At 31.6% G+C, this 25857-nt stretch overlaps 1 protein-coding gene across 2 annotated transcripts in view; it reads left to right on the top strand.

Annotated features, from left to right (window-relative positions):
- The window catches only part of Eif4g (eukaryotic translation initiation factor 4 gamma), a 763642-nt gene that overhangs the window by 220703 nt on the left and 517082 nt on the right, over positions 1-25857 (top strand). For both annotated transcript variants that reach the window (XM_089595035.1, XM_089595034.1), the window contains exon 7: positions 297-531. In XM_089595035.1, the coding sequence (XP_089451161.1) occupies positions 297-531 (235 nt within the window). The remainder of the gene's footprint in view (positions 1-296; positions 532-25857) is intronic.

The following is a 25857-nucleotide window of genomic DNA, read 5'->3' as shown; positions in this document are numbered from 1 at the left end:
TATCTGCAATGCAATGTCTTTAGAAGTTCAGTTGGTTAAGCCCAAAGATTAGTCTGAACACATACATTACGGGTTACGTTAAAGACTTTTTTTGCATTTCTAGAAATATATATATATATATATATATATATATAAATAATACGTAACTGGTACAATTGTTTTTTTATTAATTTATTTTATAAATTTAGTATTCAAAGTTTCTTGAATTTCTCATTTTTTGTCTTGTATGACTTTTAAAAAAATACTATCTATCTCGATATTTGATGAAAACATTACCATTGTTTAATGTATTTCAGGATTGTAATGCTGAAGTAGTGGCAGATTTTGCAGCTAGAGTTGCTAAATTAGCATCAGAATCTCCAAAAACATCACCAGTTATGGATATACAGGATTCAACCGTTTCTACGATTACGGTTCCAAATACATTCGATTTTCCAACCTCAAAAACTGATTTCAAAATGCACAAAACTACAGAAAACAATAACTCTGTACCTAAGAAAAACGAAAACGATTCTCTCAAGTTGTACGAAGGTAATTTTTTAATTGATTTTAACGTTGTATGTTAACTTGCTTTAATAAGTTAATAAATAATTTGATACAATAAGGAAAAATTAAAATAAGCTAAGATTCTACTTTTAATCAGAAATATAAAAATCAAACTCGATAAACATTCTGTCGTCAAAAAAAATGCGAAAAATCAAAAAGGACACATCGTTACGTCCAATGAGTTACTGTTTGTTTCGTTTGTGTAATAAATAAGTTTTTTATCACCATATTGATTAATTTTCTCTTTATAAAAAATTGCAATGTTTAGTATCATTAATATAAATGCACACGTATTCGTCCAAACAAAAACTTAGTTGCAAAAGTTAGTTTAGTAAATTAAGCAAATTTGCTGTAAGAGTAAAGATAGTTAGCGCTTGAGTCAGTGATTTTTTGCATCGCTGGATTAATGGTAAACTATTTTGACGATGCCTCATCTAGAAAAATTTATTACAAAATGTAAGACTAATGTTTGGTTGTACAAGTGTTTACAATATTATTAAATAATGTACGAACAATATATTTCGTTAATATATGACATAATTTTAGTGCACGTATAACCTGACGCCCACGACAAAGTTTAGCAAGATAACCTTGATACTGCAGAACAAGCAAACGTGAAATCAAATTTTATGTATTTCACCGTCAAAACATCGCTCAGAAAATATCTTGCTTGACTTCGTTTTCAGTAAGGAAGCCACGTCAGCACACTGATTTTAGCTTCAGTTCTTTTTGCTCGGGGGCTTAGTAACAAATGCTGACGAGTACGTAACCTGTCCTTTACTCACTAAGCTTGCACCTCTGAGAGTTTAAGATCTTATGTTCGTACTTCTAACTGTGATTTGATGGTTCAGCAGTCATGTATAATAGGATGTCCTCATTTCTGTGTAAGTAACTAATTAACAGTAAATCTAAGGCAGTATTTCAATAGACCAATGATCAGAATGACTAAATATATGGCTGTATATATCGCGCGCTGACCCTCCATCACTACTCTTTATTAAAATAGAAGTCTTGCAATTTAATATACAAAATAGTAACGTACGTAACATTAACATTTTTTGTTTTGATGCATGCTTTATAAATGCATATAAATAAAAATTTATATTAATACATCAAATTTTGTTTCGTTCTTAATAGTTAGCTCAATGCTTACAATAAGCACAAGTAAAAGTATGCTTATCACTTTCATTATTTTTTTCAGTCTTTGAGTTTCATCCCAAACATTTTAATGGAACAACGAAAAATGTCAAAATTTTTTACTGTTTCAGATTTTGATACTATTATTGACCTGCATTAGGCTACCATTAGTTTATTTTCTATATCATTTTTTAATTTTTTTTTCAGAGAAAATACATGTTTTAGTTTTGTAGTAATTAATACATTTTTAGAATTAATCAAATATTTATATTTTTTTGTTATCAGATTTTCCTTCTCATGTTATTTTTATATTTTTAACATAATTTTAATTAAGTTTTTGTTAATTGCTGATACTTTTTTAATGGCCGTAATATCATCACAAATGTTTAGCTTCTTAAATTTAACCTCTTCAGTAAAAGAATTAATGTGACGAACTTGACCTTAATATTTCAAATTATAAAATGCTCTATTTGTTGTGCAGTACATTAGCCTTTAATGTTGCAAAACCAAATAAATTATTGTGGATCACAACCATGTGTCAAAAATTTTATCATAAAATGATAACAGCTCAATGCTTTAATTATGTTGACGTAAGGTGATTGTAATTCACAGGAAAGGGAAGACGAAAAAAAGAAACAAAATATGCACATGAACAAATGGTTTCATATTTACTGGTTGAAATCATTACCCATCCACGCCAGTATACGCACCTCTCTCAACCACGTCCAAAGAAGCTCTGATCTCGCAGACCAGTTACACTCACTACGACCCCTCCACATACCTCTATCTCTCCGCTCTATCCCCTCCCGTTCCCTTCCATTCGTGCGGCGTCTCAATAGCTTCCGCGCTCCTATACCATCGTCGTTGGCCTTTTCCACTGGCGTAGCGGTTGTAACTATAGCGGTTGTACTGTAGTATGGGCTCACAGAATATAATAATCGCATGATAATATTAACTTCTAATAACGGATAAAACGCTACTCATAAATAGTAAATATATTATTTAGTTATAATTATAAGTGGCACTATGCCTAATAGTACTCATTCATACCTAATCTGCGTAAACCACACAGGTAGAGCGACTTTTCTGTAGTGCCGTCTTGGGCGTACGATTTGAGTTGTATCTCGGCGACGCGGAACGCTCTCAGAGCCTGACGGTCCCAGACCTACCCCACTGCACGTAAGCCTGTGCACGCTAGTGATCTTTAGTTCGGGAGCGAACTCCAGTAGGTTCATGAAACTTAGGGTGGCTTGACGGCCATAGGACTTTGTCCCTGTGCCAGATTGAGACCCGCTCCGTGGCGTCCTTTGCAATTTCTGTTACTATTGTCAGATTTAATTAATCGCGTGTCTGGCTCTACCTGTGTGACCTTTACAATTAGCAAGTTCCTTAACAATATTCTAGTCATTTGGGCATATTGAAACACGCGCTTGCGCCCTTTCGCTCGGTTACCGTTTCCCCTTTCAATCTCGCTACGCCGCCCTTTCGTACGAGTGGATCCGTCGTCTACAGTGGCAATATTATTTCATCAACTGCTGAATAATAAGATTATTTATACGCGGTGAAATAAAAAAAGGGTTTGTCATTTACATCAATAAAATAATTTAATAAGCCTTGATTTAAAAGATTCGTAGTATTGTTATGTATACACATACTAGTGGGACTTCGCTTCCTGGGTGCTCCGCCCTCCAACCCCCCAATTTTTAAATATCAGTTAAATACTTAATTCGTTCAGTTTGCTTTTTAAAGTTGAAGAGTCAAAACTGAGGTAGTGTAAATTTAATAAATACTTTTTTATAAATTTATAAGACAATTTTTCATCTGGTTTTCAACCACAGGAATTATTCAAGGATTTGTGAAAAATCCCATGAAATTTGGAAAACTTTTTTAATAAGTAATAAATTCCATACTGTTGTCGAAAAAAAAATTCCAAAATGTTCTTTCTAGTGTTCTGTATTGTCCTAGTATGGGATTCTAATCAGCCCTGATATCAAGTAAAGATGAGAATATTAAAACAAGTAATAAAAATGATAAAATTGTGGTTGTTCTATCTGGTTGCAAAGAACGTGCGATAGTTACGACCCAATTATGTGGCATTACCATGATGTATCATTGCTGTTAGACCAACATCAGATGCATGAATATTGTCGAAAAATAAGACCAGCCGTAAATCTCGCCAGAATTTAGAAACCTAATGATTCATGAAGATTCAAAATATTTTTACTATTTTTTATTCTGATAAGGATATGTGTATTTAAATATTGCCATTTCGTCAATTTTATATACCAACCGCAACTTTACCCAACGGATAGAAAATGAAAAGATGTAACAAAAAATTCACTTTGCGCCAAGATTCAAATTGATTTTATCCTCGAAAATTGACCTTTAAAAAAATTTACCCCTTACACAACAGCAATACCATGGAATCGATTAATAAATAATTAATATTACTTTCAAAAGAAATGATCAGTCATAGAACATTTTGTTGACCATTAAACTCAAACACTATAGAAAGTTCATTCTTTGAATTTGAATCTAAAAAAAAAAAAAAAAAATTAGATAAATGGATTTGATTATATAAAACATGGCTTTTATGATCCCAAAAAAGCCTTGGAAATTGTTAAAAGAACATGACGTGATTTATGTAATTCGAATATCCATTTTGTGAGTAAATTAATTGTTTTAAGACAAGGTTTCAGATTAATTGTTCCAGTTTTCAAAAATAGTAACAGAAGCATGATTACACAAAAAAGTATTAAATTATGATATCTTTGGCCATTGTTTCGTATTTTAACACTTCATATGAATATTCGTTTAATTAACAAAACATTAACAAAATCATTATGACATAATAGAAAAGGAAAAATTGAATTATTGCAAGTCTGAAACAAAAGGAAAATCACTAATGTTTGTTCCGATATTTTTGATAAAGATGTTAACTTTTAAATAAATAATGTTAAACTTAGTTCTTATTACAAATATACTTACTTTTTGAATAATGAAATTCTCAATCATGTACAAGGAAAAATAAAAATATGACAGTATAGATTATACTACTTACAAGGGTGTAGGTAAATCTAGTAGTGATGTTTATATAAACTTTTTAATTGAATTTATAAACAAAATTGGTAAAGGCTTACTTCTGCGTGTATCTAATTTAAAAATTGGAACAATTGTTACCTTGATACGAAATATAAGCATAGTTATCGGCCTATGTAACAGTACAAGATTGTAAAATATAAAATTTTTCAAATACAATTTTGAAGTAACAATTATAACTAAAGAAAAAATTTAAAAAAAAAGTTTAGATACCAAAAATAACTTTGAATACATGAAATTCATCATCACTTTCTTTTATTTTATACAGAAAACAATTTCGTTTAGTCTGAGTGTTTTCCATAACTATAAATAAATCTCAAGATCAAAGTTTTCATAGTAATAAATTATATATGAAAAAATGAAAAAACGAATCTGAAAAGAAAAAGATTGTTTGGAAAGAAATTTTTGACGTAAGCTAATCCAAAGTGGATAAAAAAAAGAAATCATATTTTATTATTATGCGTAAATATCATTTTTACGATTACTGTTTAGTTTCCTTAAATATCTGCAATTTGAAAAAATAATTTTTTTTAATTACTGATTTATTTAAAAAAATTATGTTTTTAATATTGAATTGTTTCATTAAAACATAAATACATACGTTTTAAAATAATCTGTTGAACAAGTTCAAAAATACTATAAAGTTTTCATTGCGTATAAACTTTTTCTATCGTACGTTACGCATCTAGGTTGAAGACAAAAGTGTAAAGTTTATTGAAATTTTCGACATACTTGAATGAAAAGAGGAAAATAATTCTTATTTTTTGTAGTAAATAAGGCTACGAGTAAACTTTACGGTTTATTTTTCTCATCATTACATAAACTATCTGATATACTTCAATTTTTAATTAGTATTACTATTGTACTTATTTTTAAACTGAGTTCATAAAGTGTTAAACCTTTACAAATACTATTTAACATTTTTATTTGGAAATTAATGTAAATTTTATTGTTTGAGTAATAGTTCTCTCTTTATAAGTTGCGTTATCTTTGCTGTACCCGATTTGAACTTCTCCAGTTAACTTTTAACGAATTATTTTGTTTTGGGAACTGGAATACTTATTATATTATGTTAGTATAGCATAACTAATCTAACAAGTATTTTAAAACTCATAATTTGGTATCCATTTTTCATAATGTGAACGAATATTGATTTGGAAATTTAAAATTTAAAATATCCGTAAAATAATACTTTAATAGTTTCCTAAATAATAATAATTTTATTACTGTTTTTATCAATAGAAGAATTTGACAAAAATTTCCTTCTAAAATAATGTATTTTAAAATATATAACTGTATTACATATATCTTTTCAATTTCTGTCAACTAATTTTAACACTTTTTTAAAAATCATTAAAGCTCTGTCCTAAATAATCAGATTATCTTCTCGCAATTTTTTGTCACATGAGTCGAACTTTTCTTGAGTAAAAGATATTTCTCTGTCTATAAAATTTGGTGTTTCTTAAATTCGTTTTGGTATAGTTAGTTAGAAATATTTACATGATCTATCTACTTATTCTAAAATTCAGTTGTTATAATAAAAGAGCCGGATTATCTCTATTATTAACAAAATCTTCTGTAGTATTTTTTTAGTATTTATTTTGTAACTTTATAACTTTATTATTTTCCAGAATCAACAACCATGCTAAAAGCTGTCTTGATTAATTAGAAAACCTAAAAATAATTGCTTTTTTGACAGTATCATAGATTTTACGTTTGGTATTAAATTTCTTTATACGTTCTAGTGTTTTCGAAGAATGTCACACTATTTATTTTATTTTTAATAAGTTTTAAAAAACTGTTCATTAATTTTGGGGGATATTTTGTCTACTATCTTGATTGTACATCGACTTTAGAGATCTAAACAAAATAATTGTATCACATGCGCCATGTTTCCCACTCGTCAATGATATAATAGTAAAAGCCAGGAAATGTAAATACGTTACAACGCTAGATATGAATTCTGCATTTTAGTCAATACTACTGAGGATGGAAAGAAAATCGGCTTCATAATACAAGAAGGACACTACCAATGGATTTGTTTACCGTTTGGTCTCAAAACAGCTTTAGCAATATTTCAGAGAATCTTATTTAGTATACTACAAAAACTTAATCGTAAAGACTATACGGAAAACTGTAAAGATGATCTATTAATATATTCAGAAACTTTTGAAGACCACATATTACATATATAACAAGTTTTAAACGCAGTCATAAAAGAAAGATTCAGATTAAAATTTAGGAAATGCACATTTGCAACAAGATCAGTAAAATATCTTGGGCACATCATCGAAAATAACACAGTAAGAACTATTAAAGATAACTTGATTCAAAATCTCCAAAACTCCAAAAAATATGTGAGAATTCTTAAGGAAAATTATTTTTTACCATGAATATATGGGCATGTCCACTGAAAGCGGGCCACCTTGTGCGCGCGGATTTTTTCTCTCTCGAACACGCTGTGTTCAACGTTCATAATGGCTGGGAGATCGCTAAAAAATAATTGAAAAATACAAATCGACAGATTTTGATCTGCTCTTTCCGATAGTGCTATTTATTTTTTTCTTAAAACCTATTTTTCCTGGAGAAAAAGGAGTCAGAAGTTCAGAATGTTTCTCTAAAATTAGCCATGGTTTACTAAAATAAAATTTGCAGGAATTCAAAGAGCAATGATGAAATACAAATTTTTTGTAGGAGAGCATAAAATGCTTGAACTATAAGCAAATGAAGACGATGGCATAAACAAGTTGCACAGCGGCATGGCGGCAATATACAACAAACTCGTTTGTAACAGTGTGTCGCCGTGTAGTGGCGTGGTGCAGGCGACACCTGCAAGCCTCACTGCCGTGCGACTTGCTCGTGCCATCGTCTTCCTTTGCTTATAATTCACGCATTTTTTGCTCTCACACTCTAAAAATTTGTGAAGTTAATGTTTTAGTATTGCTCTTTCGATTCTTGCAAATATGTTTTTTTAAACCATAGCGAATTTAAGAGAAACATCCTGAACTTCTGATCCATTTTTCTCCACGAAAAAAAGGTTCTTAAAAAAAACAAATAGCACTATCAGAAAGAACAGATCAAAATATATCGGTTTGTATTTTTCAAGTATTTTTTTAGCGATCTCCCAGCCATTATGAGCAAGCTGAACACAGCTTATTCGGGCGGAAAAAGTCCCGCGCGCACAAGGTGGCCTGCTTCCAGTGGACATACCCATATACCAGAAATTTCAATAATACTAATGTTTTTACATAGATTTTTGAGAAAAAATGTAAAATTGATTAATATAAATAGTGTGAAATATTTTTTACAAAAATGAAGAGCTTATTAGATAGAAATACTTGATAAGGATTCGCCTATCAAAATACATGCAGATGCTTTACTAGAAAGCATAGGTGCAATATTCAAATAAGTTGAACAAAATGGAAAAAAAACTAGTAGCTTATTTTTCAAAAACAAATCGAAAGAGACACAAAAAGAAGAACGGCTTTATATTTAGAATGTCGAGCGATCAAAAAAGCAATAAACTACTGGGAACACTAGTTAATTAGAAAATATTTTAAAGTATATTCGGACGACGATCCCTTGGAACATCGTAGTATAAAAGCCAGGATGGACACAGAACTTGGTGACTTGACATACTACCTATCTAGATTCGGTTTCAAAATAAAGTACTAACCGAGAAAATGTAACCTTGAACCAGGCTATCTTAGTCGATATCCATTATTGGAACAAGTCACCGAGACACAAAATATGCCTAAAATAGTAAATTTGATTAAGATTAATAAAATAAAATCGGATCAACAAGAAAACGATATCTTAAGAATAAAAAGAAGAATAGTTGATAATGACGGTATTCTTCACAAACAAGGGAAAAATAATAAAAACAAAATAATTTTATCAGAGAAACTAAGCTTTAAGTTAATAAAAGAAACACATATAGAATGATGCCAAATTAGAATTAGACAAACATTGAACAGAATAAATTCTCTTAACATGACTAAAAATTTAATACTAAATATTTTTAAAAATATGCAAAAATTGCAATGTATGCATTAAAACTAAATTAAAAGGCCAAATAAAATACGTATTAATGTCACACTTAGGACCAGCAACCAAACCATTTGAAATAATGTCAATTGATACGATTGGTGGATTTTGCAGTCGAAAATCAACGAAAAGATACCTTTATTTATTATTCGACCACTTTACAAGATATGCATCCTTATAACATCCAAAACACAAACTTCAAATCATTCTATAAAACTAGTCCAAAATATACTTGGAACGGATAAGATAGATATAATAATTACAGATCAATATGGAGCGGCGTTGGCTCAGTGGTAAGCGTTATTGCTACTGATACAACGCTGTTCTAGGGGTCGTGGGTTCGATTCCCGGTGAGTGCAGATTTTTTCAAAAAAACTGTTTTCACCGGAAAAAGTTCCTATGTAACCCCGGCTGTTTCGGGGCGGGTTTTTCCGTGGAATTTTCCTTCAGAGTAATTCCAGGGTTTTTTCCTTGCTCCACAGGTCTTCGGGCCTGGGTGAATGCGAAACAGTGTTAGGGCCTAATAGGTAGGGATTAGCCGGCCCGATGCCAGGCAGGGATCGCCGGCCTTACCGGCGAGGAGTGGCCCCTGAAACATTGGGCTTCTCTGGGGATGCTAATTAGCCTGGATCCGATGCTTCGGACCCAGGCTACACAGTGGTGAGTTGACCCGATGCACTTCCCCCAGGTGCAGAGAGTGTCAGCTTAACTGACAAGGTGTGTTACACCGGATCTACTTCCACTGTGCCCATGGTATGATTTGTATGGTATAAATTAAAAAAAGAGGATTTAATGGGTGTGGCAATACACCCCCACACATAGGTGGTGAGTGGGTGGCCCCGGCGACTGGGCCAATAGGCTGTCGCGGTAACCCAATATAAAAAAAAAAAAAAAAAAAAAATTACAGATCAATATCCAGGCATTTATTTAAAAGAATTAAAAAAATTTTTTAAAAGAACAAGAAGTAAAACTTTTATTCACATCATTAAATGCACCTTTTTTAAACGGCCTAAATAAAAGGCTTAAGCAAACAACAGTTGATGAAATAAGATGCAAAATTAACGAAACTAAGAAAATGAAAGCTTGGACAATGATAGCAAAAGAGTGAGTAAACAAATATAACTGAAGAGAACATTCAGTCACAAGATTTACACCAAAATATTTATTTTTTAGACGGTACAAACACAAGTCTGTTAACCAGAGAACTGAAAGAAAAGAAAAATGCAGAAGATTGGAAGAAAGACAGAAAAATAGCAACACAAAAAACCAGGAAATAGTACAAACACAAGTAAAAACTCTGTGGTGAAAATAGAAAAGAGTACGAATTCCACACAAGAGAACTAGTATGTGAAATATAGCAACAAATTAAACAGGAAAAAACTAGACAAACATAGGTTTGGCCCATTCAAAATAATAGAACAAATATCCAAATTGATACACAAAATCAAAACTTAAAGAAGGAATGGATATAAAGGATTATTTCATAAAACAAAATAAATATCCGAAGAAGATATAACAGATGATGAAAATTCTTTTTATAATTTTCACGGTGGGAAAGGGACAAGATGTAAAGAAAGTTGGCTTTCCTCATTTGAATCTGTCGTGCGTCACACATTAGGTATGTCCTCTTTAATTAATTGTCAATTGATGGAATGATAGGCAGGATGACTAGCAAATTTTATGAGAGTAAATGGATTTAAAAAATACATTAGAAGAATAACAGTCCTGGAAAATTAGTCAATAGATATATTTCGTTAAGTGTGTTAAGCGAGTGACTTGGAAAAGTGATAAAAACTTTCACTGTCGTTTCTTTATTCTACAGGTAACTTTGTAATTATTGTAAGTAATAATCCTTGTAAAAGGTCATAAACTAAACTTTATTTTACAGAGAAACATATTAGGTTATTGTTACTGATAAAAATAAACACCCTTATATACATATAGTATCATTTATAAAAAAAATGATAAATTAAAAATGTTAGCAATAAAAATTTATGGTAGGATTACATTTGTCGTTAGTACATCTTTGTTCAAGTTTTTTACCATACTTTTGTTTTACAGATTTTTCGATGTATTTTGCATCGGTCAGTCCAATATATAGGTAAAATATATCTCTGTTAGACATGGTATCTTATAGCTGTATTACATCTTACACAAACTCGAAGCATTTTATTCATTAATATAGTGCGCCGTCCTTATTGCGATGTCGTAAAAATGACACTAATGACACCTGATTTGTTTGAATCAAATTGAAAATTAAATAAAATGGTCTGAATACTGCCTTATTATACGGTAACTTACTCATTACAATTTCATATTATAATTAATCTTTTCTAACCAAGTTGAAAGTTGAGCAGTTACCTTGTTGGTAAACAATCAACTTCTTAATACTAATTTAATACTTTTCTGACTGTATGTAATTCAGAAGTAAGGACTTAATATCAACAAATTACCTATTACATTTGAACTACTTATAAAATGTTCCTATTTTATGCAAAATGTACCAAGAATTTAGGATATTGGTACGAAATTTAGATCAACTTTAAACATCTACATAGTAAATATCCTCAAACGAGGAAATGAAATGTAATTGATAATTAAACGAACTTCAGTAAAGTTTAATCATAAGTATACGAATAACTTGTTCGAGGATATTAATTTCCGACCCATAAATATGAGTCATTCCATCTTCCTATTTTAATTTCCATCTCTGTGTGTACTGTGATAAAGCTCTGAACTAAATGAAAAGGTGACTAGCAGAAAGCGCGAGGTAGGTATCTTGCTCGGGTTTTTGAATTTTTGCTTAAAAAAGCAAGACAAGCTCTTAACTGTGGCGTCATCTGAGGGTTAAAAAGGGATACTAGTATACACTAATCTCATCATCTGACTTCGAATCATTATTACGGTTTTTTTAATAGTATTTTTTTCGAATAGTATATAGCATAAAAAAATTATAGCATCTAGTTTTCTTGAATAATACAGAGTTTCAAGTATATAGACAGACTCAAATAACTTGAAAAAAAATTTTAAGAAGCACACAAAATTTTTCATCAACCATACCGTTACTTCGTTTACAATTTCTAGACCCGCTAAATTACCTGTTTTTTAATTCAAAGCGTCTTAAACAGTTATAAGATTATATTTTTGAGAACCAATTCGTGGGATGGCGATGGAGCTTCATAATAATGATAATAATTATGTTGATTGCAATTACCATAATAATGATAATGATAATCATTATAATGATGATGAAATTAACGATGAAAATAATAATACTGATATGAATAGTAATGACAAGGATGATGCTAATAATAATTATGATGGTAATTATTATAATTGTGACAATGGGTATAGTAATAACAATTCCAAAATCATCTCTTCAAGAAAGATTTTTTACATCTACCAATACAGTTCATAATAATCTTATGGAATACAAGATGTCAATTAAAATGTTTTTTACTTTTGAATTAGTATTGACAAGTAATGTTTTCTATGGTCCTAAAAATTTTTTTATTCTGCTACACTTATTTTTTTGATTACTTTACCAATTAGGAGCGGCGTTGGCTCAGTGGTAAGCGTGCTTGCTACTGATACAACGCTGTTCTAGGGGTCGTGGGTTCGATTCCCGGTGAGTGCAGATTTTTTCAAAAACTGTTTTCACCGGAAAAAGTTCCTATGTAACCCCGGCTGTTTCGGGGCGGGTTTTTCCGTGGAATTTTCCTTCAGAGTAATTCCAGGGTTTTTTCCTTGCTCCACAGGTCTTCGGGCCTGGGTGAATGCGAAACAGTGTTTGGGGCCTAATAGGTAGGGATTAGCCGGCCCGATGCCAGGCAGGGATCGCCGGCCTTACCGGCGAGGAGTGGCCCCTGAAACATGGGGCTTCTCCGGGGATGCTAATTAGCCTGGATCCGATGCTTCGGACCCAGGCTACACAGTGGTGAGTTGACCCGATGCACTTCCCCCCCGTGCAGAGAGTGTCAGCTTAACTGACAAGGTGTGTTACACCGGAGATACTTCCACTGTGCCCATGGTATGATTTGTATGGTATCAATTAAAAAGAGAGGATTTAATGGGTGTGGCAATACACCCCCACACATAGGTGGTGAGTGGGTGGCCCCGGCGACCGGGCCAATAGGCTGTCGCGGTAACCCGATAAAAAAAAAAAAAAAAAAAAAAAAAATTACTTTACCAATTAAATGTTTTGATGGATTTGGTGTCAACACCAGTCATGGTTGACAAATAAGGATTGGCAGTATTTTATAGCAATTTTATTGAATATTTTATAATCAACTCAATTACTCAAACAGGTTTCAGCCATAATAGTAGAAATAAACTAGACATAGAAGTTAGTTTTTGCGAAATAACTCAATAGCGTAATAAAACAAATAAAAAATATGTTGTTAATGACCTAATTACCCCTAATTCACCATATAGTATAGGTAGATGTATATACAAATAACTCTTGTTCTAAAATCATGATTGGTTTAGTCAATTAAATAATGTTATGTTTAGATATTATGTTTAGATCATCTTTATTGTTGAGATCTCAGTGAAACAATAATTTCGTTTTACGATACGGTAGCGATAGATAAGGAAGAGATAACTTAGATGTGTAGTTGGTCCAAAAACTGTAAAAGAGTGAGTATGCAGTGGAGGTGAATTTGTTTAAATATAATTAGATAAAAAATCACGTAAAAATAAACAAATAATGAGGTGAATTTAGGGGGAGCAGCGAGAGTGCTAATGTCAATGAAAGGGGTAGCAGGGACTAAGACTTACTTTTTTCCATAAAACTATTAGTATAGGGATCCATACATACATATAAATCAACACTATAAAACATGATTCGTTTTTTTCTAATACTTTTTGCTTGAATAAGTTTTTTTAACGTTCATTATAAGTCATATTTCAAAAAATTATAATCATGAAAAAAAATAGTTAACACAAGTTAGTAAGGAAGACAAAAAAAAATTTAATTTCATTTTCGTCGTACGCAACAAAAAATGCAGATGATTGCAACTAAATTTATTATTCCACAAGTATAGGAGACGAATAGATATTCTTGAAATTTATAGCTTACAGATTATTCTGGAAAGTAATTAAATGTCAAAGTTTAAATTTTAACTATTTACTAACCTCTTAAAGCTGTTATAGAAGCATTGCGGCAACAGTATCTGCTAACGTCATCGTTACTCAGATCTCAAAAGATTGCAAGAGAAATACACTACACGTATTTATCATTTCGCTTACAATTTATTTGATTAAAATCAGATACGTGCCTATAAAAGTATAACTTCAAAAGAAAATTGTGTAATAACACTTTTAAAAGTGAAAAAACGCGGAAATCTTAGTTATTTAATACAGGATTTTTTTTATTTATGCTCATTTGTATATATTTTTAAAGGGAAAGATCCAATTCTACACGTGACACTTTGATACACCTTACTTTTTGTAAATCTGTACAAATGGTTAACATGAACGTGTAGAGTTGTTGCGTGTAGGATTAGGCCCTTCCCTTTTAAAACCGGTTTATTTGAGTCACAGTTATTAAGACTTCATTGTTTAGTTATTTGAATAATCACAAGAACTGTTGAAATTTCCTGATATTTTAAATATTTTACTTTGAAAGAAAAAATTTCAGTCTTGAAACTTCGGTTAAATATATAATTAGTACCCTTAAGTTCTAAAAAAATGTTGTTGAATATTTTTGATTGATATAGTTCATGGGGTAAGCTATTTTTGATAATGCTAGTAGGCTCATTTTTAACTAATTATTATAAACCTTTTTTATAAACAAACATAATATCTTGTAAAGTCAAGAATATTTTTAAAAAAATTTTCTTTGTAAGTTGAGAGTAGTTATATACATATTTTACCAAATATTTGAGACTCTGCCTTTTTTTCTTTCAAAGTAAAGCATCAGGGCTCTTTATTTGATACAAAATTAAGTGCACTTGAAAAGTAAAAATATGTGTCATGACAATTATATTAACGAGCCGTGAAAAAGGCTAGTCCTTATTTTAATTTCCTAGCAAGGCTCGTATGCCTTAAACACATGGTGAAGTATCTAAAAAGTCTAATACAGAGAAAGTCAAGATGGAGAAAACGCATGGCATGCTTTGCGAAGAACACACAGCTCTATGCTCTAAGACGTAACTGCCAATGCTATGAACCCATCGCTCCTTGCTACGTTAGTGGATTTTAGACCTAATGAAATATCTTATTGCTGCTGTGTAAAAAAGAGAGAAGAGCCACAGCAACAGGCTCACATATGACCTCCGTGAACTGTGTGAACAGCTTTCACGTAGCAATAAACAAAAAATACCAAAAATTGCGGAATCGTTTGCAGGTTTTGCAATTAAATTTTCAAATAAAAGACTCAATACCTTAAAAAACATGAGTATGATAACCAATCGCAATAGAAATGATAATAATTATAAACTTATCTTATCATTACCGTACATTCCCCCCTCACACAGTCCAATTAAATATTATTGTAAGAAGCTTCTTATTGGTCTTGTATACATTTCAAACAATAAATTCAATGCTATATTTACACTACGAAAAGATGCAACCGAGCCACTCGATGAAAATGATGTCGTTTACCACATAACATGTGCGAATTGCAACTGCTGTTATGGCGGTCAAACATCGAGAGCTGTAAAATTAAGGATGGCAGAACGCAAAAGAGACATAGAAAAAAATGGATAAATCTATACTATCACAACATAGCATTGAATTTACACACAATTTCAATTTAGATGAAATAAAAATTTCAGACATAGAACAAAATTACATAAAGTGCATTTTTTCTGGAATGTTAAATATACGTTACTTCAATAATAATATTAATAGACAACAAGACATAGAGAAATTAAAAAGTTGTTATAAGTCTCTCGTTAAGTCAATTAGAAAAGGGGACTAACTTGATGTACATGATATGAGGACCCCTTTCATTTATAGTATTAGGAAAACATGAACTGTTTATGTGCGTCTCACAAAGAACTGCTTGCGATTCTTATTTGATTATTTTACGTGCGTGTATTATGTCATTTACGTATGTGTAGGGTATATAAGCAACTAAACTTGAAACTCTGACTACATTACGATTTTATATCCCTTCCGTAAGAGTTGGAGGTATGTTATACACTTAACTCATTTTGCGTTTATTGTATTTTAGAAAAATTTCTATTGTAAAGAATTTTTGTTACTCATAGATTTTTGTACCTGATGATGGCCGGGACATGGTCCAAACGGCCAAGACGTTGTTTTGTTTTTTAATAAGTACAAAATATGTCTGTATCACTATTAGACGTTGTTTTCAATTATTTACCAACTGTCATTGGACGACTCATTTGAATCCGTATTAGTGCCTGGTTAACCGTTTATCTAATGTAAGTTAATTATCTACAGATAAGATTTTAAGACCATTCACAGCTGGCACTCTTACGGCTCTTTTGGGTTACCTGGTTACAAGCACATGAAGTAGTGGAGTGCTCGGAGCGCTTGGAGCAAGAACGCGTATTCGGGCTAGAGGTGCTTGGAGCTCTTCAAGCACTTTAAGCGCTCGAAACCTTTTCATCGAACAAATTCACTCTGTTATTGAGTAGTATGGGTTAATAGCTAAGTTTCTTAAACAAATTTCTAAGTTCTTTTAAAAAAAAAGCCATAACATTTAAAATTTGGTCAGAGACCCTCCGTACAGCAGCCCTCCCCCCCCCTCATAACTTAGATTTTTTTATTGTTCAGGTATTATTGTGCTACTGGGTTATTAGGCTTACTAGTTATGAAACTTTTTAAAAATTTTAATGGGAAAGAAATTCACATTGATTTTTAAATTTTCTAACCAGAATAAGTATTCAGAAAAAAATACTGCATGTTTTAATTGCGACTTAACAAAAAATTTAATTTCTAATAATCTAAAAAAATTAACACCAGCCTTGCTAGATCAGCTAATCATTGAAAAAAGTTTTTTTGGGCTGATATGCCTTAAATGCATGAAAAGGGTCCATTTAATACAAGGCATTAGGGCAAGTCACCGTAGAGTCAATGGAAGTCAAACCTTAAAAGAAGCATGTAAGTCTATTTTAAAAACACATAACTGACAATGCTGTACTGCATGGCTCTCAGCTAAGGATAAAACATTATTCAGCGGTAGGTTTTGGACTAGAGCTTCTGATGTAACTTCACTGCTGTTGTGCGAACTTTAAAGACGGAAGGGGAGGAGAGGAGGAGGCCAATATATGAACATGTATGTACCTAAAAAACACGCAATAGGTAAGGTATTTACATATTCATATGTGAAGCTCCGTGAACTATGCGAGCAACTTTCACGTAGCAAAAAACAAGAAATACCAAAAATTGCGGAATCGTTTGCAGGTTTTGCAATTACACTGCAAAAAATTGCCAACCGCTTCATTTTTTTATAAAAAAATTAAATAACATGCTGTCTGCGAAAATTCAATTAAACGATTATTGTGTCTTAGCGGTACTATCTGCAACATTGGAACGACAGCCAATCGTTTGCAATTTTATTTCCAGTGACGAGGGTGTATGCAAAATAGCGAAACTCGCTGTATTTGTTAAATAACAAATTGCTTAATGTACTAGCGTAAAGCCCATGTTTATGCAGTTCAGTCCTTCTACTACAGAGTGAGTGTTTCTTCAGTCGATAAGTTTAATTCCGTGTACATCTGCAAACTTTAATACAGGTCAGTTCATTTTGGTCGATGAGAAACAGCGGATCAAAATTCGATCAGCTGTTTTTGTATACATGTAAATGTACACATTCACATTACATCAACGTCATTTATATGCAAAGTTAAAGTCATTTTTAATATTTTGATTAATGAAAAATGCTTATATTTAATAGTAAATAACTGAAAAAGTATTCTGACTTGTCTGTCACGGCTACTACTCCAAGGAAATGTGATTTTTAAGAAGACTTAGTTTGAAAAAAGACTGTATAGATAGATAATGAAGCAGGTGGCGGTCGGTGTTTATGTGTTGGTATGCAATTACTCTGTTTGTTTACTGTAGAGCAGATCAACACAAACACATATGTCAAAGTTGACATTTTTGTATGGGGCATACGTGTTAAAAACAACATAATTATACTTATAAGTGATTTATTTATCATTTGCATCAGATTGTACGTGGGTGTAAGTGTCAGTCTGTCAATACAGATTTTATCGTAGTTTTGAACAATGAGACATTTTTATTTTATAAAAAAAGAAAAATGTAATGTTTTTTAACTTGTATGCTGGTGAAGAAAAAAATGTAGATGAACGTAAATTCTAGACAGGCGAGATTTATGCTATTAATGCAAGTTAAGCGTTTGAAGGATATTAACTGACACTGAATATATTTTTTTTTGTAATTGAACAAGATAATACTCAAGGTTATAACCTTTACTTATGTAATTTATATACCTTATTATAATTTATAAACGCAATCTCATTCCCAAAAAGTAACTGATGCCAAATTTTTATTTACAAAATTTTAGCTTTATAAAAATTCTAATATGGAAAATTTCGTATAAATTTAAGCTTTTCCAATAACTTTTATTGAATGAGACTATGTTTATTCATTTTAACTGGAATAGTTTCATACCAAATGTGAAATCATCAATTAAATGTTTTCTTCTGATGAATAATTATACCATGTATTTCATAAACTTTCTAATCTGAGTTAATTCATTTATCACTGGATCTGTGGATCAGCTGAAAGTTTCTCATAATTATTTGTACAAAAAGGTATTCAACAGTTCTCTGAACAATTAAATTACTATATTCTTCCAAGCATGACTCGAAAGGACCAACTTGAAAGAATGATTGTTGTAATATATGCGATATTACGGAAACTATCTTTGTCAACCTACCGTAGGAAAGTATTCTCAATATTTTACAATATTCTTGTATGTAATTGTAATATTTTTCGATACTTTGTTACAGATATTAAACTGGATGGAAAAATTCACTAACATTAAAAATAAACATGTATTGAACGACAAGGTGCACCATACAAATATTCTAGAAATCGGATGAACCAGCTTTTTATCAGTCTTCTTTCAGCTGAGTCTTGTTGGATGAGACCATTGATTCAAGTTTTTATCATGAATATTCATTGGTATTACTACTATTTGGATTGATATGGTTATTACTAGCTGTGTCATTTAATTTTACTATTTCTGGAAAGGTCTTGTATAGTCGTTACAATATACGTAAAAAAATAATCAAACTTTTTTGTACTTAATGTAAAATCAAATATTTTTGAAACTGTCTCAAATAAATCGTTTAATTTAGATGTAATTAAGATTGAACAATATAAACAAGCCTGTTGAATTCAAAGTAAGAAAATCTTTTTTATTACAATTGTTCCATTTTTAAACAATCTAAAAATACTACATTAAAAAAAATTTAATCTACGGAGTCATAAAAATTATTTTAAATGATATAAATAGATTTTCAAAACAGCTTATCATGAGATTCAGAAATTTCCTATCATAAAAATAAACTTTTAATTATAGTCAAACTTAATCAAACAATGATTTCTTTAGCTACTTTACAGTATAAGTTGGGCATCTCTGTTGGCTTTCTTGATGAATCTTAAGTTAGTGACAGATTTGATTGATTTAACGTCCTTGAACAAAAATTTCTCCAAATTAAGTGGATTTGGTATTTTTGCCTTTATTTTTCTGAAATAGGTTTTAGATCTACAGGATGTTGCTTCCTTATTTGGTGATTTAAAGTTCTCTCTCATTACATTACTCCAACTTGAAAACGAATAGCACGTCTTTTTAAAGTTTTCACTAAAATCAGAACAATAGTGCATATTCAGGTCTTTAGTAAGGGCTTCACTCGTTCTGCACAAACTTACACGTTCTTCATACAATCGATTTATGTAATTAATGAACTGATCTTCTGTTTTATCTATTTTGATTTCCTGTACATTATTATCTCACTCATCCAAGGTATCATCAAATTTGCACTCATATGTCTTTAACACTTCTATTAAAATTTGTTTACTTAAGTAAGATTCTGAATCTTCTTCACAAGTTGTACTATTGCAAATTATAAAAATTTATTTAAAGATTTTTTCAAAGTCGTGAAGATCATGAACTGCGGTTAAGTAACCAAAACATCTGAGATAATTCTCTGAAATCAGAAGCAGTTTTAGTCAATAAAGTGATTTTCACTTCTTTTCTTTCCAAACCAGACAGCTTAATTTTTTTTTTTGTTATGGTGAATATCATAGGTTGCATAAGTGCTGACAAAAATACTTAACATTGCATTGTTTAAATCATCACTTTCACCAGTGATAGTCGTTTCACAATCAGTACAATATCTACTCAATTTAAACTTCGTTAATTGTAATTGTAAGTAAGTGTGGGTCACAATTTTTCGGATTGAAATCTTCTTCCTATATTTTAAAACTAGGGTCTTAAATCGTTATTTTTTCTTTATTTTGTTTGATATTAAAGTATTTTTTAAATTTTACTTTAGAGCCATGGCGATTATTGTAAACATGCAAGAATATCGATTTTGCAACCATTTTGAGATTCAAATTTCTTCTAATTTCTTCCAAAACAACATCTTTTTCCCCTTTAAACTTATCTTTTTCAAAAATTGGATAGAGTCTTAGTTTATCGGTGAAATAGTCTGGCAGTACTTCAGGCTCTGGCGGCATTTTTTGTCTTATTTGTTCGACTAAATAGTTTTGTTACTTTAACTTATTAATTGTACATAGATTTGATACTTTTTTTGAGGCTCTAAGCGTCTTTCAACTAGTTTTGATTTTTTGAACGCGGCGATCGCAGTCCAATAGGCTCCGTGCACAAAGACACCAGCGCTAACTTGTGGCTGAATGGTGAGTCCACGTGGTTACGAAAATACACGGAGTAGCATGGTAGCCTAAAGTCAAGAATTGTTTTCATTATAATCAAGATCCTTCCTTATAGTCTGATCATCCCAATTATAATCTCTAACTTCTCAACTTTACGATGATTTTTTTTCAGCATGAGATTTTGCTTTAATAAGTTGTAAAAAAGATATGTATCTCTTTGTTGCTTGTACGTGAGAGCTACATTGCATGTGTTAGTAGTACTAAGTATGCTCTATCTCTCTTACACACTTTACTGCCACAGGCAATGCTTACACGTACGAGCAACAAAAGAATGTATGACTCTTTTACAACTTAATAAAGCAAATTTTCATGCTAAAAAAAGTATCGTAAAGTTGAGAAGTTAGAGATTATAATTGAAATGGTCAGACTATAAGGGAGGATCTTGATAATAATCAAACAAATTATTGAAAGAGGATTGGTGTTAAATGGATTACGTATTCTTAAAAAAAGTTACATCAGTGGTTTTGAGTGATGTACTAACTTATAGTTTCGTTTTTGGAACCCAAGAGAAAATTTACTCCATTTATCTTAGTGAAAAATTCAGAAATTGCAAAACAAATTTCCAAAATGTAACGTTTTGAGCTAGTAAGTTATTTATTTCACTCTATCACTTGATATGGCAGTATTATTTGACTGTAGAGAGAATTCCAATCACTATGAGATAGAAGACGAGTTAGCAGAAGCTGAGAATGACTTCGAGGAAATTAAATGAACGAATATCAGTCTTTCAACATTAATATGACTGTTATTTAGTTAAAGGAAAAAAATACTATCCATTGAAGCCAAAGAGTAAAAACTAACTTTGTAAAAAATGTATATTGTGACATAGCTGTAAATAATTAGAACTTAATGCTTAAAATCAGAATTTTTGAATCTTATGTAAATAAATATACAATTAGAATATTAAAGTGAAAATGTTACAAGTTTTTGACACAAATCTGCAACATACATATGCTTTTACATTCTAAACTTGTAGAGTTGCTTAGCTAATCCGTAATCTAGTTTTAACAAGCAGTATTTGTTAGAGTACAAATACATAGGTACGTAAGTAATTGTTCTCATTTAATAGTAGAAAATGTTTTCCCGTTAAACAATGTTATTCTTTAATAATGTATTAATCTAGTCTTAGGCTTACGAGCATCGAGCAACAATTGCCATGATTTTTTCCGAAATCTGTCTGTATTGTTTTATCTCGTAATGGACTCTATGTAAATTTTGATTGATATATTGATAATCACATGAAATCCTGTACTCTTTCGTTAAACATTAAAATTCCAGATTCGCGTTCAGTGACCTCAAAAATTTTTATCGACAGATTTTTAACATTTTAACGTTTTTTTTTAACCAAAATATAGTATCCGCCATTTTAAATGTAAATATTATTCCAGATTAGTGTTCAGCAACCTAACAAACCACCAGGGCTAATATTCTGTTAGTTTTGAACAGGTGTCAACTTTTTTGACGCCATATTAAATCCACCATTTTAAATTTTATAATTATAATACAATTCTAATGCCAGATGCGTGCCCAGCGACCTAAAAAACTTCTATAGCCGAGAACTTGTTAGTTTTTGACAAGTATCAGTTTGCTGACTGCAATATTGGATCCGCCATTTTGAATTATACAACTTTGATACCAGATTCGTGCTGAGCGACCTATAAAATTCCTATGGCCAAATTTTTTCAAATTTTTAAAGCATTTTGACTTTTTCGGCCGCCACATTGGATCCACCATTTTCAATTTCGTCATTTTTATACCAGATTCGTATTAAGCAACTTATAAAACCCCCATGGCCACATTTTCTTAAATTTTTAAAGTGTTTTGACGTTTTCGGCCGCCATTTTGGATCCGCCATTTTTAGTTTCGAAATTTTGACGTCATATTCGTTATCAGTGATCCAAAAAATCTATAGGTTTATAGTTTTTTGTAAAAAAATGTGTGTTTGTCTGATTGAATGATGATGATATTATAAAGATATAGTGATTAGGAGTGCGTTTAGGGGTAGTATTTAACCTCTAAATTTTTTTTTTCCACTTCGGATCACTTTTTCTGTACTGTAAGGTGTTTGAGCTTCGAGCTCCAAAAAGAATCATTTTGATTAGCCTATCACAGCGGTTGCTATTTTATTTCAACACTAAAAATAGCATTTTTGCCTACTGTGCACCACTGACCAAAGAATATCTCGTCTTTAGGTCGTTTCCCCGATAACCAACCGCTCATCGTTAGTCGCGAAAGTAGCCCTGAAAAATACCTCCTCTATGGGTATGCCGTTAGGACGACCACTGAGAAAGAAGCCGTTGTGGGTGCTCGTACTTTTTAAAGCTGTCTTCCTTGGCTTGCATTTGTAGTAAAAAAATTCTCTGACGACACCAGGCTGGATGGTTGAATGGCAACCAAATATTGAAGTGTTGGAGCAGGTTGTGCTTTGGCTAGGCACATCTCCTGGTATTCCGCCGGAGACATTATTGTGTAGAACATTTTTTTATGGATGACACTTGTGATTTCTGGTGTTTCAGGGTGGAATAAGACGTAGGTCGTTTGCCCATTGGAGAAGAGTGTCATTAGTTGCCGGGGTACCCAGCTGCACGACTAGCAACTCTATTTTTGATGTAATGCCGGTGGACGACTATGGAAATCACTGAGACGCTCAGGCAAATTATAACCACACCTTTTTAGTTCTATTTTAGGTAGCTTTGATTTTACGTTTATGCCACCTAGCAGATCCCACTGAACTAACGTGAATAGCTAGCGTATTTTTGAAAAATTTTGAGTTTATTTATTGCAATTTTTATCAGTTTTTTTCAAGATATAAAAAGATTTGTCTTTTTTTAAAGCTTATGTTGATTTTAAACAGCCTTGAAGTGTTCAGGCGGCCATGCCGTCTGGAAATTTCATCAGTCTCCTCCTCGCTCCTTAGTCGCTCATTCCACTGGCATATCTGTGGAGAAGGTATTCTCCAGACTCACACTAAAAAAAATCGGCCAGTACAGCTTGGCTGCATAGCTCCTGTAGCTTGTCGATCCAAGCAGCTACTAACTGGCTTTAGCCTGGAAGCCAAGCAGAAACTGCTTGGTAGCTGAGAAAAATGTAACTAGTCACAAACTGAGAATTGTGTATACTTTGGCACTTTGTTCTGGGGTGGGTTGATAACCCTGGCTTGCTGTTGTAGTAAAAGTTGTTCTGGCAGCACTAAGTTGGTTATAAGAACGGCTACAAAATTCCGAAGTAATGGAGCAGGTTGTGCCCTGAGCTGTATGTCTCCTGGTATTACGCTGGAGACGTTGGCGTTAAGAATGCCTATTTTATCGTGGTAGTCCATTATCTTGGCGGTTCAGAGTGTAATTCGACTTAACTTGATTTTCTATTGAAAATGAGTGTTATCTGTAGCCGAGAATTCGGGATAATCAGCTACACAGCTTACCACTCTGTTCTTGATGTACTGTCCGTGAACGACTACGATAATTGACATTTTGCTCGGGGATGTTATAACCAAACTTCATGATATATTATTTTCGCGGTTAGTGAATACAACGTTTTTTAGGACTTTGCTATGTATGTTGGTGAGATTAGTGAAAAAAACATATTTTCTAACTTACGTACTCTTTCTTTTTGTAATAAATTTTTCTCTTCCTTCGAAATTCAACTTAATTTTCATTATAATGTTAAGAGTGCTGTAAGTGTTATGGGTAATGTTAATCATTAAAGTGCACCCACAAAACCATTGTCATGGCATGAATAAATGTTTATATGTTTAAATTTCTTCGGAGTACAGATGTACACTGCAACAATAAAAATTGCTACTATCAATATATAATAGATCTACACTTAGAATTGAAGTATCTCCACGTCGAGGAAGAAGCACAACGGTCAAATACGGCATACATGTAGCAACACTTCTTTTCTATTGGTCTGGGAAAACCGAAAGAATAAGAGCCCATTACAAAGCTGTTTTTAATAAATCCATCAAATTTTTTTTTATATTATTTAACATAAACTCAAACAAAAAAATGCTTGCATAATGTGAGCACATGCAATGAACTGGTCTCAAGCCCGAAAAAACTGCAGAGAAGGCGTACGTTTGTACAAATATAATCTAATTAACTTACCTTTTTATAAATTGTAATTTGAAAATTTTCGTTCGGACTTTTATCAGTTACTTTCTTAAAAACAATTTATAATATCAAAGTAATTGTAAAAATTGTGTTTCGACTTAAATGAATAACATTCACAAGACCAAATTACAATGTAATGTTTTTATGTGGTATGTGTAAAAAAAAAATTGTTTGTAAGCATTGGTTAATAGGTAAATAGTGTTTAATTGCAGTTGTATTTAACAAAGATATATATAAAAAAAAACTTGATATTGGTGAAAATCGATAACCTGGCTAGGTAGCCTGGCAGGAGCAAAAGACAGTCCACTAGACCATCGCCGATTATACTTGCATTGGACAAGAATTCATATTTATATTGCAAGAAGTGGGCGGGGCTTAGGTTAAAGTATAGGATCGATTGCTGGATAATTGTTTTAATTTTTAGAGTTCCTCTACTTTCTTAAAAGGGTTTTCAATCATATAATAAGTACGCTTGATTTGATTTTATGGTTTTTCTGTCGCCCCGTATCGAGCGCATGTTAAATTTAAAGCAACCTCTCTAAGTACGAAAACCCTTATGGCACTATATCACTCATATTTTTTTAAATCAAATATGTAATGAGTATCAAATTCACTACATAAAGTTGATTAAATTTTCAAAAAATAAATAAAGCAATATGAAAAACAATGAATTCACAATAATGAGAGGGCTTATAACTTTCTAACTTACAAATTTGTATGTAATAATGCTCTCAAAGGATTACTAATAGCTTTTACTCATTGCGTAATCTCGGAAAGCACTATTCAATAGAGTTTAGAAGTCTTCGTAAACTTAAATATTAAAAAAAATATCTGCTTAAATATCTGCTTATTAATAAAATAATTTCATTTTATTATTAATGATAATTTAATTGAAAAATGACTTTCTGTATTGTACATTATTTTTGTATTATTTTACTTATAAATAATAAAACTAAATTGCAAAAGCTACACTCAGTCTTAGTAGCGTAAGCAAACTTACAGATCCAAAAAG

Source organism: Copidosoma floridanum, unplaced genomic scaffold (assembly GCF_036245765.1).
Source record: "Copidosoma floridanum isolate Cflo_tuat_1 unplaced genomic scaffold, Cflo_Japanese_pri ptg000024l, whole genome shotgun sequence".
Classification (NCBI taxonomy): Eukaryota; Metazoa; Arthropoda; class Insecta; order Hymenoptera; family Encyrtidae; genus Copidosoma; species Copidosoma floridanum.
Note: the sequence above shows the minus strand (reverse complement) of the source record. Positions and strands in the feature narration are given on the sequence as shown.